Here is a 13,225-nt window from a genome sequence, read left to right on the forward strand (position 1 = left end):
TGGGTCTAGGCGGAACCGGCATTTTTCATTCCGGCCTGAATCTGACATTTTCGTACGGGACCCCAGACAAGCGGTGGTGGAAAGGCCGCCCGTGTTTATGAGAATCAACTTGAACACTAAATATTTACACACAGACAGGACAGGACATACACTCGTCTATCAACGAGTGGTTAGCCTGTGTTTGTTATTAAAACTCCACGTGCTCCGAACTATGCCTAGCTCTCCAATTGGTTGTTCGTTTTGCCGAAGACGCCATTGCCATAGCAACAGCACCGGAAGTCATCGTTTCTCCGTAAGAGGTCGTAACTTTCCTCCTCTCACTTAAGAACGCGTTTGTGAATACCGTTTTTGCCTCATCTTACGATGATCGTAACTTTACGAACATCGTAGCTAAGATGTCGTAGGTAAGAGGTTTTTTATGAATCTGAGGCCAGATTCATAAAAAACCTCTTACCTACGACAACTTAGCTACGAAGTTCGTAAAGTTACGATCATCGTAAGATGAGGCGAGAACGGTATTCACAAACGCGATCTTAAGTGAGAGGAGGAAAGTTACGACCTCTTACGGAGAAACGATGACTTCCGGTGCTGTTGCTATGGCAACGGCGTCTTCGGCAAAACGAACAACCAATTAGAGAGCTAGGCATAATTCGGAGCACGTGGATTTTTAATAACAAACACAGGCTAACCACTCGTTGATAGCTCCGTGTATGTCCTGTCCTGTCTGTGTGTAAATGTGTAGCGTTCAAGCTGATTCTCATAAACGCGGGCGACCTTTCCACCACCGCTTGTCTGGGGTTCGTGTCCGTGCAGTGGTATATCGACGCTAACAGGATTTAAACGCTTCGTTGACTGCTACAAACTCGATCGCTACGAAGTCAACACAACTGTCATCATTGGTAAAAGCCCCGTGCAAGTCGTTTGCAAAGCGACGTGGAAGGAAACAAACCGCCGCGGCGTTTCTCGCGTGCTCGGAAATGCAGGAGTGAGCCGACGTTAAAAAAGATACGTTTGAACTACGAGAGTGTCAGCAAGAGTCACGCAAATACCTGTTCACACTCGGAGCGGACGCGTGCGTTTGATCGAAGTGCTGGATTCAGACTGCGTTTCGGTAAGCGCTTCGGGACCGATCTTCTACGATTGCAACTCGATAGTGACGTGACACTCGGCAAAGAATGGTTGGACCAGCATCGCGTAGCTCCCACAAACTGATACAGCTCGACAGTTAAAAATGGCATACTAATAACAAAGTGTACATACCGTGTTGCGAAGGTAATCCATACGGCGTTTATTTGAGCTCTATATCACACAAAACAAGGAGATGGAATCGAGGAGTCCCTTTTTCGACGACAGCTTTCGTCACCGCTGCCTCGGAAAACAAGGTGATCGAGATGATAAGGGGAATCGGTTGACCTCTGAAATTTAGTTCAGCTATCAAACTATTCATACGGGGAGGGTCCACAAGGGTCGCGCGGGCATATTCCATTCAGCAAGCCAGCCGGTCGTGGGCAAACGGTCTTGGCCAAGGACCGTCTGAGCAATGCTGCGCCGGAACGGGTCAGAGTGCCTGCTAGGCCTATATATTCTGCCGAGCTCGCTTGGTCGGTGGGATCGTCGCCTTTGTTGCCTTTTCCGGGTGGCTGGATCCAGCGTTCATGTTCGTCGTGGTCGGCTTCAAGTACTTCTTCATTTTTTTCTTGCTGCTTGAAGTCGGGACGCGCAAGAAGAGCAGGTAGAAAAATAAATGTCCGTTGGGTCGTCGCGACCGAGCAACTGAGCGACGTTGTCGGCCATGTTAATTTGATCGTAGAAAGTGCGTAAGACAGCTTCGGAGCTGTCGTAGGATTTTGTCGTAACCTGCGCAAAAGTTACGACAATTTCGTTTCGAGAATACGGATTTTCTCTCAAATTTGTCGTACGCATTTTTTTCGTCGTAAGTTCGCTTTGAGAATCTGGCCCCGGATTCTCAAAGCGAACTTACGACGAAAAAAATGCGTACGACAAATTTGAGAGAAAATCCGTATTCTCGAAACGAAATTTCTCCCGGCTTTCCCTTTCCTTCTCTGGACCTCACAACAAGAAGAAGAAGAAGAAGAAACGAAATTGTCGTACCTTTTGCGCAGGTTACGACAAAATCCTACGACAGCTCCGAAGCTGTCTTACGCACTTTCTACGATCAAATTAACATGGCCGACAACGTCGCTCAGTTGCTCGGTCGCGACGACCCAACGGACATTTATTTTTCTACCTGCTCTTCTTGCGCGTCCCGACTTCAAGCAGCAAGAAAAAAAAATGAAGAAGTCCTGAAACCGACCACGACGAACATGAACGCTGGATCCACAGACACCCGGAAAAGGCAACAAAGGCGACGATCCCACCGACCAAGCGAGCTCGGCAGAATATATAGGCCTAGCTAGCAGGCACTCCGACCGTTCCGGCGCAGCATTGCGGCATATTGCTCAGACGGTCCTTGGCCAAGACCGTGTGCCCACGACCGGCTGGCTTGCTGAATGGAATATGCCCGCGCGGCCCTTGTGGACCCTCCCCGTATAAATAGTTTGATAGCTGAACTAAATTTCAGAGGTCAACCGATTCCCCTTATCATCTCGATCACCTTGTTTTCCGAGGCAGCGGTGACGAACGCTGTCGTCGAAAAGGGACTCCTCGATTCTATCTCCTTGTTTTGTGTGATATGGAGCTCAAATAAACGCCATATGGATTACCTAGCTTCGCAACACGGTATGTACACTTTGTTATTAGTATGCCATTTTTAACTGTCGAGCTGTATCAGTTTGTGGGAGCTACGTGATGCCGGTCCAACCTTTCTTTGCCGAGTGTCACGTCAGTATCGAGTTGCAATCGTAGAAGATCGGTCCCGAAGCGCTTACCGAAACGCAGTCTGAATCCAGCACCTCGATCAAGCGCACGCGTCCGCTCCGAGTGTGAACAGGTATTTACGTGACTCTTGCTGACACACTCGTAGTTCAAACGTATCTTCTTTAACGTCGGCTCACTCCTGCATTTCCGAGGCCGCGAGAAACGCCGCGGCGGTTTGTTTCCTTCTACGTTGCTTTGCAAACGACTGGCACGGGGCTTTTACCAACGATGACAGTTGTGTTGACTTCGTAGCGATCGAGTTTGTAGCAGTCAACGAAGCGTTTAAATCGTGTTAGCGTCGATATACCACTGCACGGACACGAACCCCAGACAAGCGGTGGTGGAAAGGTCGCCCGTGTTTATGAGAATCAGCTTGAACACTACACATTTACACACAGACAGGACAGGACATACACGGAGCTGTCTATCAACGAGTGGTTAGCCTGTGTTTGTTATTAAAAATCCAAGTGCTCCGAACTATGCCTAGCTCTCTAATAGGTTGTTCGTTTTGCCGAAGACGCCGTTGCCATAGCAACAGCACCGGAAGTCATCGTTTCTCCGTAAGAGGTCATAACTTTCCTCCTCTCACTTAAGAACGCGTTTGTGAATACCGTTCTCGCCTCGTCTTACGATGATCGTAACTTTACGAACTTCGTAGCTAAGTTGTCGTAGGTAAGAGGTTTTTTTTATGAATCTGGCCTCTATTTACCGGCCGCCTAGGTACAATCTACGCGTCATTGACTCTAAAGCCTAGTTCACATGCAGCGGTTTTGGCCCTAGAGCGGCGCGATTTCTGCCGTCGCGGCGCTCTGGCCAGCACCAGCAATAGGCCTTATGCGAAATTAGCTGCGCCATCTGGTGAATGCAAAAAGAAGCCTGTCCGCCATTTTGATGTTGGCGAGAAGCGGAGCCGGTCTGGTTTGCGTGCTGTGAGTCCGTTCCGTTCGTTACCGGCAAAATGCCTGTACACTGCTGCGCGCCGTTGTGCAAACAGCGAGGAATCAAGGACAGCAATGGAAATAAGGTATGTGGTACAAAGTTTGCTTTCTTAGCGGTAAACGAAGCAGACGGAAAGTGCCGAAGAAGCGGTGCGTGAAGTCGCTTCATACTGCTCTTGTCCGGACCGAGTGTTTGCAAGCACGCTGATCGAGGGTCTTGTACGGTGCGCGGGGCGTTCTCTTTGCACGGTAACGTGGAGTCTGCCTAACTGGATGAACGTACAGGCCGAGTAGCGGCTTTTTACTGAAATGAAATGCCATAAAAAGTAGTCGATGTTTTCTGCGTTCTGGGCGACGTTGCGGCTGGATTAGATGTTTCCGACAGACCAGCCCTCGCTTTGTCAAAGCAACTACACCCGCAAAGTGTAGTAAAGAACAATACAGATTTTTAATTACCGTGTTCTGTATATGAAAACTACTACTATGTAAGTTCGGTGGCAGGAGCGATCTGGAGGCGGTCACAGAGGCCGACGAGGAAGGATTAAGCTGGGCGAGGGGAACGTGTCGCGGTTCCTTGCTGTTTATCGCCCCTTCATAGAGACATAGATGTTTGCCGTGGGCCCTTGGCCTCCGAGGGACCGGCCGAACCGCGCGATCGCGTAAGACCGTACCCGACTCTGCAATCGTGGACGTGAGCTGAAACAGCCCTTCGTGCTTCCTTTGCCTACCTGCCAGTTTTTCATACAGCTGTGGTTCTAACTAGATATGAAATGCATAGGTAAGACGCCGTACTTTGAACTATTTGACAAATTGAGAAAGTATGGAGCTTGTGGAAACCGCATACGTAGACTAAGGGCGAATCGAGCGTTTCAGCTTACGTTGCCTGTGGGGTTACTTCAACACATTTGCGATGGCATTTGCGCGCATTCATTCACGAACGCTGCTGTTGATTCGCAACTATGCTTGGCTATTTGTGAGCCAGAGTGAAAGTGAGCCCTGCTTGAAATATTTCATTAAACTTTCCTTCTGCTTTTTCCTTGTAGGTATCCTTCCATCGCTTCCCTAAAGATCCCATGGTCTACAAAAAATGGATTGTCGCGATCAGAAGGGATGAAGGCCCCGAGTTTCAAGTAAGCAAGTGGACGAAGCTGTGCTCAAAACACTTTCATGAAAGTGACTACATACCCAGCGTTGTGAGTGGCCGAAAGCTCCTTCGTGATACGGCAGTGCCATCCGTTTTCTCCTTTTCCAAAAAGAAAACAGTGCGAAAGCCTCCAAAAAAGCGTGCACCGCCACAACTAAAGGCTAATGCACCAGCGCCAAGATCCCAACAAATAGACAACACTATGCAGGATGATCCAGCGGTGTGTTGCACAAATGAAGTGCAGGCTGCGGCTGAAAACCCACTGGAGCCTACTGACCACAGCACATTGCCTGCAACAGACAGTGCACGTCTGGCAAGCATCATTCAAGGCTTGAACAAAGAAATTGGAAGGCTTCAAGATGAGTGTGGACTTCTCCGACATCAGTTGGAAATGGCAAGAGAAACAATTCAGGAACTGCAAGCAGAGAAGCTCTCTCTTGATTGCCAACTTGCTCAAGAAAAAGAAGACGCTTCTCCATTTACTATTCAACGATTCAAGGACAGTGATGAAGACGTTATGTTCTATACCGGCCTTCCAAGTTACAAACACTTTGTTGAATTGCTTCTTTACATCAACCCCGGGGATGGTGGCTGCAACGTTTTACGCGCAGAGAGCAGCAGTGGAACAGGATCATTGAAGGGGCGTAAACGAAAGCTGAGCACCGAAAACGAACTATTCTTAGTTCTTGTTCGGCTACGCCTTGGTCTATTTGAGGCAGATTTAGCTCATAGATTTTTTATCGCACAATCGACAGTCTCAAGAATTTGCAAATCGTGGCTAAACTTTCTGTATGCCAAATTAAGCGTGTTGCCTCTGTGGGCGCCTAGGGAAACAGTTGATGCGACCATGCCACCAGAGTTTGCTGAAAAGTATGCGTCGACACGAGTAATTTTGGATGCCACTGAAATTAAGTGTGAGGTGCCCTCTTCTTTGTCTCTCCAGTCATCTACCTATTCGTCATACAAGTCCACAAACACATTCAAGGGCCTTATTGGTGTCTCTCCGAACGGGCTTGTAGCTTTTGTTTCAGAGCTTTTTACAGGCTCAAGTTCAGACAGAGAATGTGTAATAAGGAGTGGATTTCTAGACTTAGAGTTTGATGCTGGTGATGCCGTAATGGCGGATAAAGGGTTTCGCATCCACGACCTTTTGGAAAAAAGAGGTGTGAAGCTGAACTTGCCCCCATTTTTGAAGGGCCGCACATTCTCGCCCAGTCAAGTCGAAGAAACCAAAGAGATTGCCTCACTGCGAATACATGTGGAGCGAAGGATACAAAGGATAAAGGCGTATCACATTTTTGATCGGCCCATACCCCTTACCTTGGCTCCACTGATTAACCAGATTTGGACTGTGGCAGCAATCCTCAGCAATTTTCAGTGCTCGCTTATTCAGCATTTGGGTAGCATGCCTGAAATGGTGGACTGAGTAGTGACAAGTATGGAGGCCATACATGTATATTAGCCTGTGGGCTTTCACAAAATAACTTTCTTGTTGTGTGACGTAGTATCACCCCTATCTCTCCCTCGCAGTAAAAATCCTTATCCTGGACACCATGCTTGTGCATTTTTTGGGGGAAAATAGTTGCATTGAATGCGTTTTTGTTTCTAGAATGTGGTCACCGTAGCAGTTGCAGAGTAGTGCGATAGCATGCTGTGCCAAAGCTCGACAAGATATTAAAACTGCATAAATTCTGAAGCTTTTGTATTGCCCGTCTTTTTCGTTCCCACCATATACAAAAATTCACGTCTCCGATGTCGCATCCATTCGGCAACACTGGCCTCGCAACGGAGCACGCGTATATGTGTAGCTCGTTCGTAAACAGGCCTCTGCAAGTGCGCGGTGCCCACAGCTGCTGTGAGCAAACGGGTTTATTTACAAACGAGTTGGTGTAGAATCTACAGTAACACTTTATTTTGCGACAGGGTGCTTGAAACTGGCATGAGGCAGACATGGTATATTCACACAAGCAGTCGCACAAATAATGTTAGAACATTGCAAACCTGTTATTACAAACTAAAATGGAAAGAAGTCTGTGCGAATGAACCGGTGTTTAAAGTAGAGATAAATATGGCGCTCCTGATTCTTCTTTATCTGTCGGTTCCATATTGAATGTGAACAAAATAAAATTTAGTACAAAATGTCACTTTCAGTTTTGCAGTAGTGTCTGCTCATTACAGCAGTAGCTGCGACTAGTGAATATCACCAACATGCAGATCCAGAAATGTATGTAACTCAACATCTTTAGCACTAACACCTCTCACTAGACAGCTTGGAAATGAACGTTGGAAAGCAATAACTACTGCAAACACAGCAATCCGCAAGGTTCCACCTACACGGCAACACCAGGGCGCCTTTACAGTCCATAACGATAGTGCTGAAATGTATGGTGCCGTACAGAGTGCGACGTTGTTAGCACAAAAAAGCTATCACATTTTTTTTTTCCTTTTGAAATCGAAACAGTGTAATTAGTTTTTATTTAATGGAAAGGGAAATTTTGCACCCCACTAATACTTTATTTAATGGAAAGGTAAAATTTTGCACCCCACTAATACTTGTTCGAAGTAAATGAGAAAATGCAGTTATGTTGTGTTTGCGCTAACAATGTCGCAATGTGTACATAACCCAAGTAGGACACTTGACCGGCGCAAGCTTGGGCCAGGTATGGCTCTAGCTTACGCCGGTCAAGTGTGCTACTTAGGAATGTGAGGAAAGCATTTCCACTCTCCAAGTGGCTTTTACCCATTGCCTTTTGTTTTAGACACTAGCACGTGTCCTGCCTCCTGACAAGATAGGGAAGGTTGTATGCAAAGAAAAAGCTGTCCAGCTTTTTGCGCATTTCGAGCCATTCATTTTGATCAAATCGAATACGGTCGACGCCGATCCATTTCTCCGAGCAAGCAACGTAGTCTCCCCACAAACAGCCAGTCAGAGCCATCTGCCCCACAACCTGGGCATAGTGATCGTGGTCTCTGTCTAGCTGTGGCTTGTCATTCTCTCCAAAAACTAGAGAAAACTTTTGTTTCTTTGCATAGTCTGGCTCACTGTCTTTGAGAGAATGTGGGCACTTGACTTCTAGAATACCGTACGACAGCTCTTCTGGGTCATAGACTAGTCCGTCGGGCGTTGCACCTAGCCAGGGGCATGATGGATCTACAAATAGGCCGTTGGGCTGAATTGACACATTGTGTCCATAGTTCTTCATCACAGCAACATACCGGTCCTTGGCCATGCTTTCATTTCTTATCCCGTACTGAACAGCACGAACGCGTGTCAGGTCCTTTGGCTCAATTAGGTTCTTGAGGCCCTTCTCCGTCCACTCTTTGCGTGTGATGACACATCCGAAACGCGATGCAGTTAGTCTGTTCAGCCGTGCTTTCTTCCAGCGTTGACTGTGTCGCTGCTGCCTGGTATTACGCTCCAGGTCTCTCGCCTCCTCTGGTGAAAGCTGGATTGCCTGCGAAAAAAACAAAACACAGCATTTTACACTTGCCACACTAGCCGCCTAGGTAGCTCAGATGCAAAGTGCTAGCATATGGATCCCCAGTCGGCGGGTTTGAATATTGGCCGAGCTGCCCGCAACTTGACTGAGACTTAATGCGGAAAGGCACTGTGTAACTCAGATTGGGGTTGGGTGGCTGTCAAAAATTGCCAGGTGGTCTAAATTAACCCTGTCTCCCACTGGGGCGTGCCAGATGCCATTCGCTGGTTCAACATGTTAACCTGCAAATTTAGCCCACCTTACAATCGCTGCACTTGTTGAGACTGATAGCTGGAACAACCTTTCACTCTTGAACTGTGAACGCTTTTTACCACCTCCACAAAAAGTAAAATAATGTGCATCAAAGTCTTTCCAGGCTTTAAGATGCATTTTAGCTTTGTGTTTTGCAGCTGGTCTCACCTAGGCATCAAGCGCAAATTCAGCTACACATGACCAGGCTGGCTTTGGAGCGGTCGTACACCGTGCAGCTACATTGTTGCTTGCCGCCAAAGCAAAGCAGGACAGAATAAAATATGTGGACCCCACATCATGTGGGAATCGGTGTTAAGCGAAGCTTGCTTTGATGTTTACGCTGATCATCGCAACATGGAATCTGATTTTGACCCAAAATTTTAATGTTGTTCAGTGCTTCGTGCAATACGACACTAGTGAAGTGTTACAACACTTGTGTGTTTGTTTGTCCACGGCCGGACTGGATTCCTGTGCTTTCATACAACCTTCGGAATTGCAGAAGCATGCATGCCGTTCTGCATGAGGCGCTGCAGCTCTTCTCATCCACTGTTCCACCTGCGCATGCTCACTACAGGTTGTGACCTTGTGTGGCATTAACCTGGAAGGTTAATTCTGGCGCACAGACTAGGTGCGGTGTTTCAGAGGGCAACTGCTATGTGTCGCAGGGGTAGGGATAAGCCACGGCTGCCATGTTATAGCTAACAGAGTCCGCAATAGTACTAAAGGCAGTATCACGCCGCATTGCACAGGCCGTAAGAGAGAGTGTGCATTCAGTCCGGCTGTGGTTTATCTTTACGAGCTGTGCATTACATGCAAGACGCATTTACTTATGCCATTGTTGTTGTGGAACACTGTTCACAGCCAGCAAAATGATTTACCCTATCACCGCCCGACAGAACAGCATGAACACTGTGGCAGTACTGTTGATGACACCCTTGATGGCACGTTATCCGGATCGACAACACTTACTGTCAATATGCTCAATTCTTGAGCGCTCAACCCGCCAGGGAATGTTGGCTGTGAAGCTCTGTTGAAGAAAGACGGTACTGGAATCAAGCTGATGGTGCCTGCTCCCATGACAATGTTGTCAGACATCCATGTTGTGAAGCCTGCGGGTAGTTGAGCTTGCTGGTAGGACATTGGAGAGCCGGCAGGGGCAGGTCCGAGTTTTGTTTCCACAGACTGCCTTCGTGCTGCTAGGAGAACTGACGCGAAGTCAAAGTTTCCAATGTTCTCGAGGCCCCTTCCTAGTGCATGAAAAGACTGCAGTTGTTGTTCGTCCTCCTGCTTCTCAGCTCGTGCATCGTAGAGCTGCACTGGCATTGCCATCTCCATGCCACCCTCCCGAGAACTCCTCCAGTCTACATCCTGGACGCTCATCGGCTTGATGCCTTGTCGGCGAGGGCGCCCCCATTGTTGGGGAAGTTCTGTGCATGAGAGCTCAGGCGGTGCCTCTTTAAATCCCTCTTTCTTCAACAAAATAAACAGCCGTAGAACAGCAAGTATATGGCTGCACGCACCCCCTGCACCAGCAGGGCACGCGCATTTTGATTCTGTAACTTCACCGCTGTCAGCCTTGAACGCCAGGAGGACGTTGTAGGGCAGACCAGTTTTTTTCTGGCTCCGGTAGCACACCGCTCGGCCGTAGACGATCCCAAGGCTGCAACAATAACAAAAAAAAAAAAAATTTACAAGCTGCACTTAAAATACTTTTTGCTTTTCTACCAATAACAACGCTACAATCACTTACGTAGCCAGGGGGGGAACCCATGGGGCCCGGCTTCTCCCCCCCCCCCCCCCCCAAAAATCTACCATTTTGCCAGGGCCTCCTCTCACCCTCCCCCTCATACAGCATTTTGTCATGGGCTGTAACGCTAGAGCAGACAAGCATACGAGACAGCGTCAAGTGTTCGCATGGCTCATAACGGTCTTTATTTGCACAGTTAGAGCGATTGTGCGTGTGTGCGAGGGGAGGAAGGGGGTGCAGAAAGGCGATGAAAACAGCAAATTGCAATGCGATAACTGTCACAAGCGTGTCAGTGCGTCGCAAGAAACAAGGGCCCATGCGTCCGATCTCGGGCGTGTGCACACCGGCGATGAAAGCAGTCGCGCGATGCGACTAGATCACATCGCAAAAAAATTAGATAGTCACACTGGCGTGCGCGATGAGCGAGTCCAACGCCTTCGTTGGCGAGTCGCTTCTCGAAAACTCTCGCTCCGAACAGCCGCTCCGCGACTAGATCGCATCGCAAAAGGCCGGTGTGACCACTGCTTACATCGCCGGTGGGAATGCGCCTGTAGCGACAGCTCAAATCCTGTCACTTTCTTTCCCGCAATGGTCGCTTTTGCAATGAAAGTTATCGCGCGACTAGATCGCATCGCCGGTGTTAAAGCGCCAATACCACGCCCGCGCGCGCTATGAAATGCACGCAGAGCGCTCGTCACACACGCATACAGCCGCAACTCTTTGATTACAAAGTAGCACCGCACCTATTTACGATGTTAAACAAAGAGGCCATAGTTCACAGTACCTTGAATCGCAGATGTTCGTCCGCACGGAAGACGGCACTGTGTAGGCTTCCACAGCGAAGACGTAGGACTTGCTCCGCTGCTTTGACGAGGTTGTCGCCATCGTGCAAAGGCCCCCGAGAGTTTCGTCCGATAGCGGAGGCAAGTTAGTCAGGCTGTTTGTCCACATTCTATGGTCGGAAGGCGGAAAACACCGCGGCCCTGCCATCGCACACTGCCCGTACGGGGTGTTTCCGATGCTTCCAGTGCTTGGGCGGCTTCCGTTTTCTCTCACGACGATTGACAAACTCAATATGGCGACGCTCTCAGTGTTGTCAGACCACCAAGCTATTTCGCATAAGGCCTATTCTGCGGCACGAGCGCCGCGACGGCAGAAATCGCGCCGCTTTAACGCGGCGTAGGGATGTAGGGACACTCGGGCGAGACGTCATCAGTGCAGCCGTTCAATCGGCTGGCACCACGGTGTTGCTCGCACGCGCTTCGATGGAGCTCGCTACGACTTTGTGTTTTACTTTCTGGCTGGAATTTGAGCACCGAGAGAGCTTGGATGATTGACACCTCGCTCGGCTTGACGTCAGCGTCGCGAGAGTCCAATAAGCGCGTTCCGCAACTTTCGGACACAAAGTTGTGCTCGACGAGTTTAGCTACCCAGTGTGCACGTTTCTTTGTTTGAGTCATGGCATCCGCCAGTGTGGCAATGGGGGGAACAGCGGCAGCGAACGTGCCAGCTATAGAAATTGGAGGTGAGCACCCAAAATATTGCATCAAATAGTAAAATAATTCGTGGCTGCTTCGAGGCTTTCTGCGGTTCGATAAAAGCACATTTAGAGCGTCTTCGTCGTTCATTCACAAGGAAATATAAGAACGGACACGAAGATAAAGCAGCTCCGGGCGTTTACAAAGTTAATTGAGGTTCCCGTTTCGTGTACCGCTTGTTGATTACAACTACAAACGGCTACGTTGAAATAGGCCCATTGCAAGCAAAAATGTATAAATGATTCATCATTTCCAGTCATGCGGAAAGCAATGGAGCTTAAAAACATTCCAGCCGTACTTGCCTTGTCGGATTCCATGCAAGCTACATATAAGCCCTCGGACAGTATTCGGCGCTTTCTGTCGTTATTCGTGCACCCTATCACCCAGCAATGGTGTCCCGATAACCGGGGGACTGTCGTCATCAAAGAACATGGCTCTAATAGTTTGAAACGTAGAAGAAAGCGCGAACGAAGTTGGGGCACTGCAGACGCCCAACACCGGCTATGCCTCTCATCCGGGACTTCTATTCTTTCTACACAATCAGAAAGGGAGAAAGCGCCGGTAGCCCTTTCCCCTTTTCTCTCTCGCTGTCAAAATGGCGCTACCCACGATAAAACGACCAACGAAACCATATTCCGCAAGGTAGGAAAATGCCCCTCGCGCCCTCCTCTTGTCACCCCCTCCCAAAAATCACGTCACGGCAGGGGCTTCTTTTGTGTCCGCTTTTTCTGTAGGGATAATCCTCAAAAAGCGCGAAATGAGCAGCTAGCCGCGAGCGCCACAACGACCTTGAGACGTCCGGGTGTCTTCCCTCGACGCGGGCACGCTCTAGGCACCCTAGCACGCTCAATCCACAAGATTGAAGAAGAACGACCGAACGCTTTTCCCCATGAGCTGCAGGTCCGAGGCCGCTCGGTCGGTGGAGATCGAGGGGTCGTGGTATGCTGGGTTCGTTCCAGCAGCCGCTCTCTGGCATCGCGCGGCTGATGGAACCATTCCCGTGTCTGCACAAGGATTGGCTTGCGCAATAAAGGGTTCAGGTCGTCGATAATACATTTATTTCCGAAACCTATAATTCAAGTGGCTTTCCCTAATCTCTTCATTACTGTTTGAAACACATCTCCTCCCATAAGTTGTTCATCCCATTTTGGACTCTTTTGCGTATTTATTCGTCCTTACCTCTGCTTGATGTATGTTTTATAACTCGATAAATACCTTTAAATATTGGCATGGGCTTGCGCGATCAACGC

The 13,225-nt window shown here is 48.8% G+C and overlaps 2 protein-coding genes across 2 annotated transcripts; one reads left to right on the forward strand and one right to left on the reverse strand.

Annotated features, from left to right (window-relative positions):
* Positions 1–5,161: 5,161 nt before the first annotated feature.
* LOC115320126 lies at positions 5,162–6,508 on the forward strand. The gene has a single exon (XM_029980238.2). The coding sequence runs from the start codon at positions 5,162–5,164 to the stop codon at positions 6,383–6,385; it is 1,224 nt and encodes a 407-aa protein (XP_029836098.2). The 3' UTR covers positions 6,386–6,508.
* A 1,012-nt stretch (positions 6,509–7,520) lies between these two features.
* On the reverse strand, positions 7,521–11,459 carry LOC115324742. Its single transcript, XM_040211969.1, has 3 exons — positions 11,222–11,459; positions 9,660–10,350; positions 7,521–8,414 (listed from the first exon to the last, which is right to left on the reverse strand). Exons 1-3 carry the CDS (start codon positions 11,425–11,427, stop codon positions 7,722–7,724), a joined length of 1,590 nt encoding a protein of 529 aa, XP_040067903.1. The 5' UTR covers positions 11,428–11,459; the 3' UTR covers positions 7,521–7,721.
* Between the last annotated feature and the right edge of the window lie 1,766 nt (positions 11,460–13,225).

Source organism: Ixodes scapularis, unplaced genomic scaffold, assembly GCF_016920785.2.
Source record: "Ixodes scapularis isolate PalLabHiFi unplaced genomic scaffold, ASM1692078v2 PGA_scaffold0__279_contigs__length_252992795, whole genome shotgun sequence".
NCBI classification, from domain to species: Eukaryota; Metazoa; Arthropoda; class Arachnida; order Ixodida; family Ixodidae; genus Ixodes; species Ixodes scapularis.

What these genes read in the sequence shown, in the direction of transcription:
- LOC115320126 (XM_029980238.2), top strand. Translation starts at nt 5,162, where the DNA reads ATGCAGGATGATCCAGCGGTGTGTTGCACAAATGAAGTGCAGGCTGCG.
- LOC115324742 (XM_040211969.1), bottom strand. Translation starts at nt 11,427, where the DNA reads ATGGCAGGGCCGCGGTGTTTTCCGCCTTCCGACCATAGAATGTGGACA. An exon ending in ACGAACATCTGCGATTCAAG is followed by an intron (nt 10,351 to 11,221) that starts GTACTGTGAACT and finishes TTATTGTTGCAG; the next exon opens with CCTTGGGATCGTCTACGGCC. An exon ending in AAGAATTGAGCATATTGACA is followed by an intron (nt 8,415 to 9,659) that starts GTAAGTGTTGTC and finishes TTTTTTTCGCAG; the next exon opens with GCAATCCAGCTTTCACCAGA.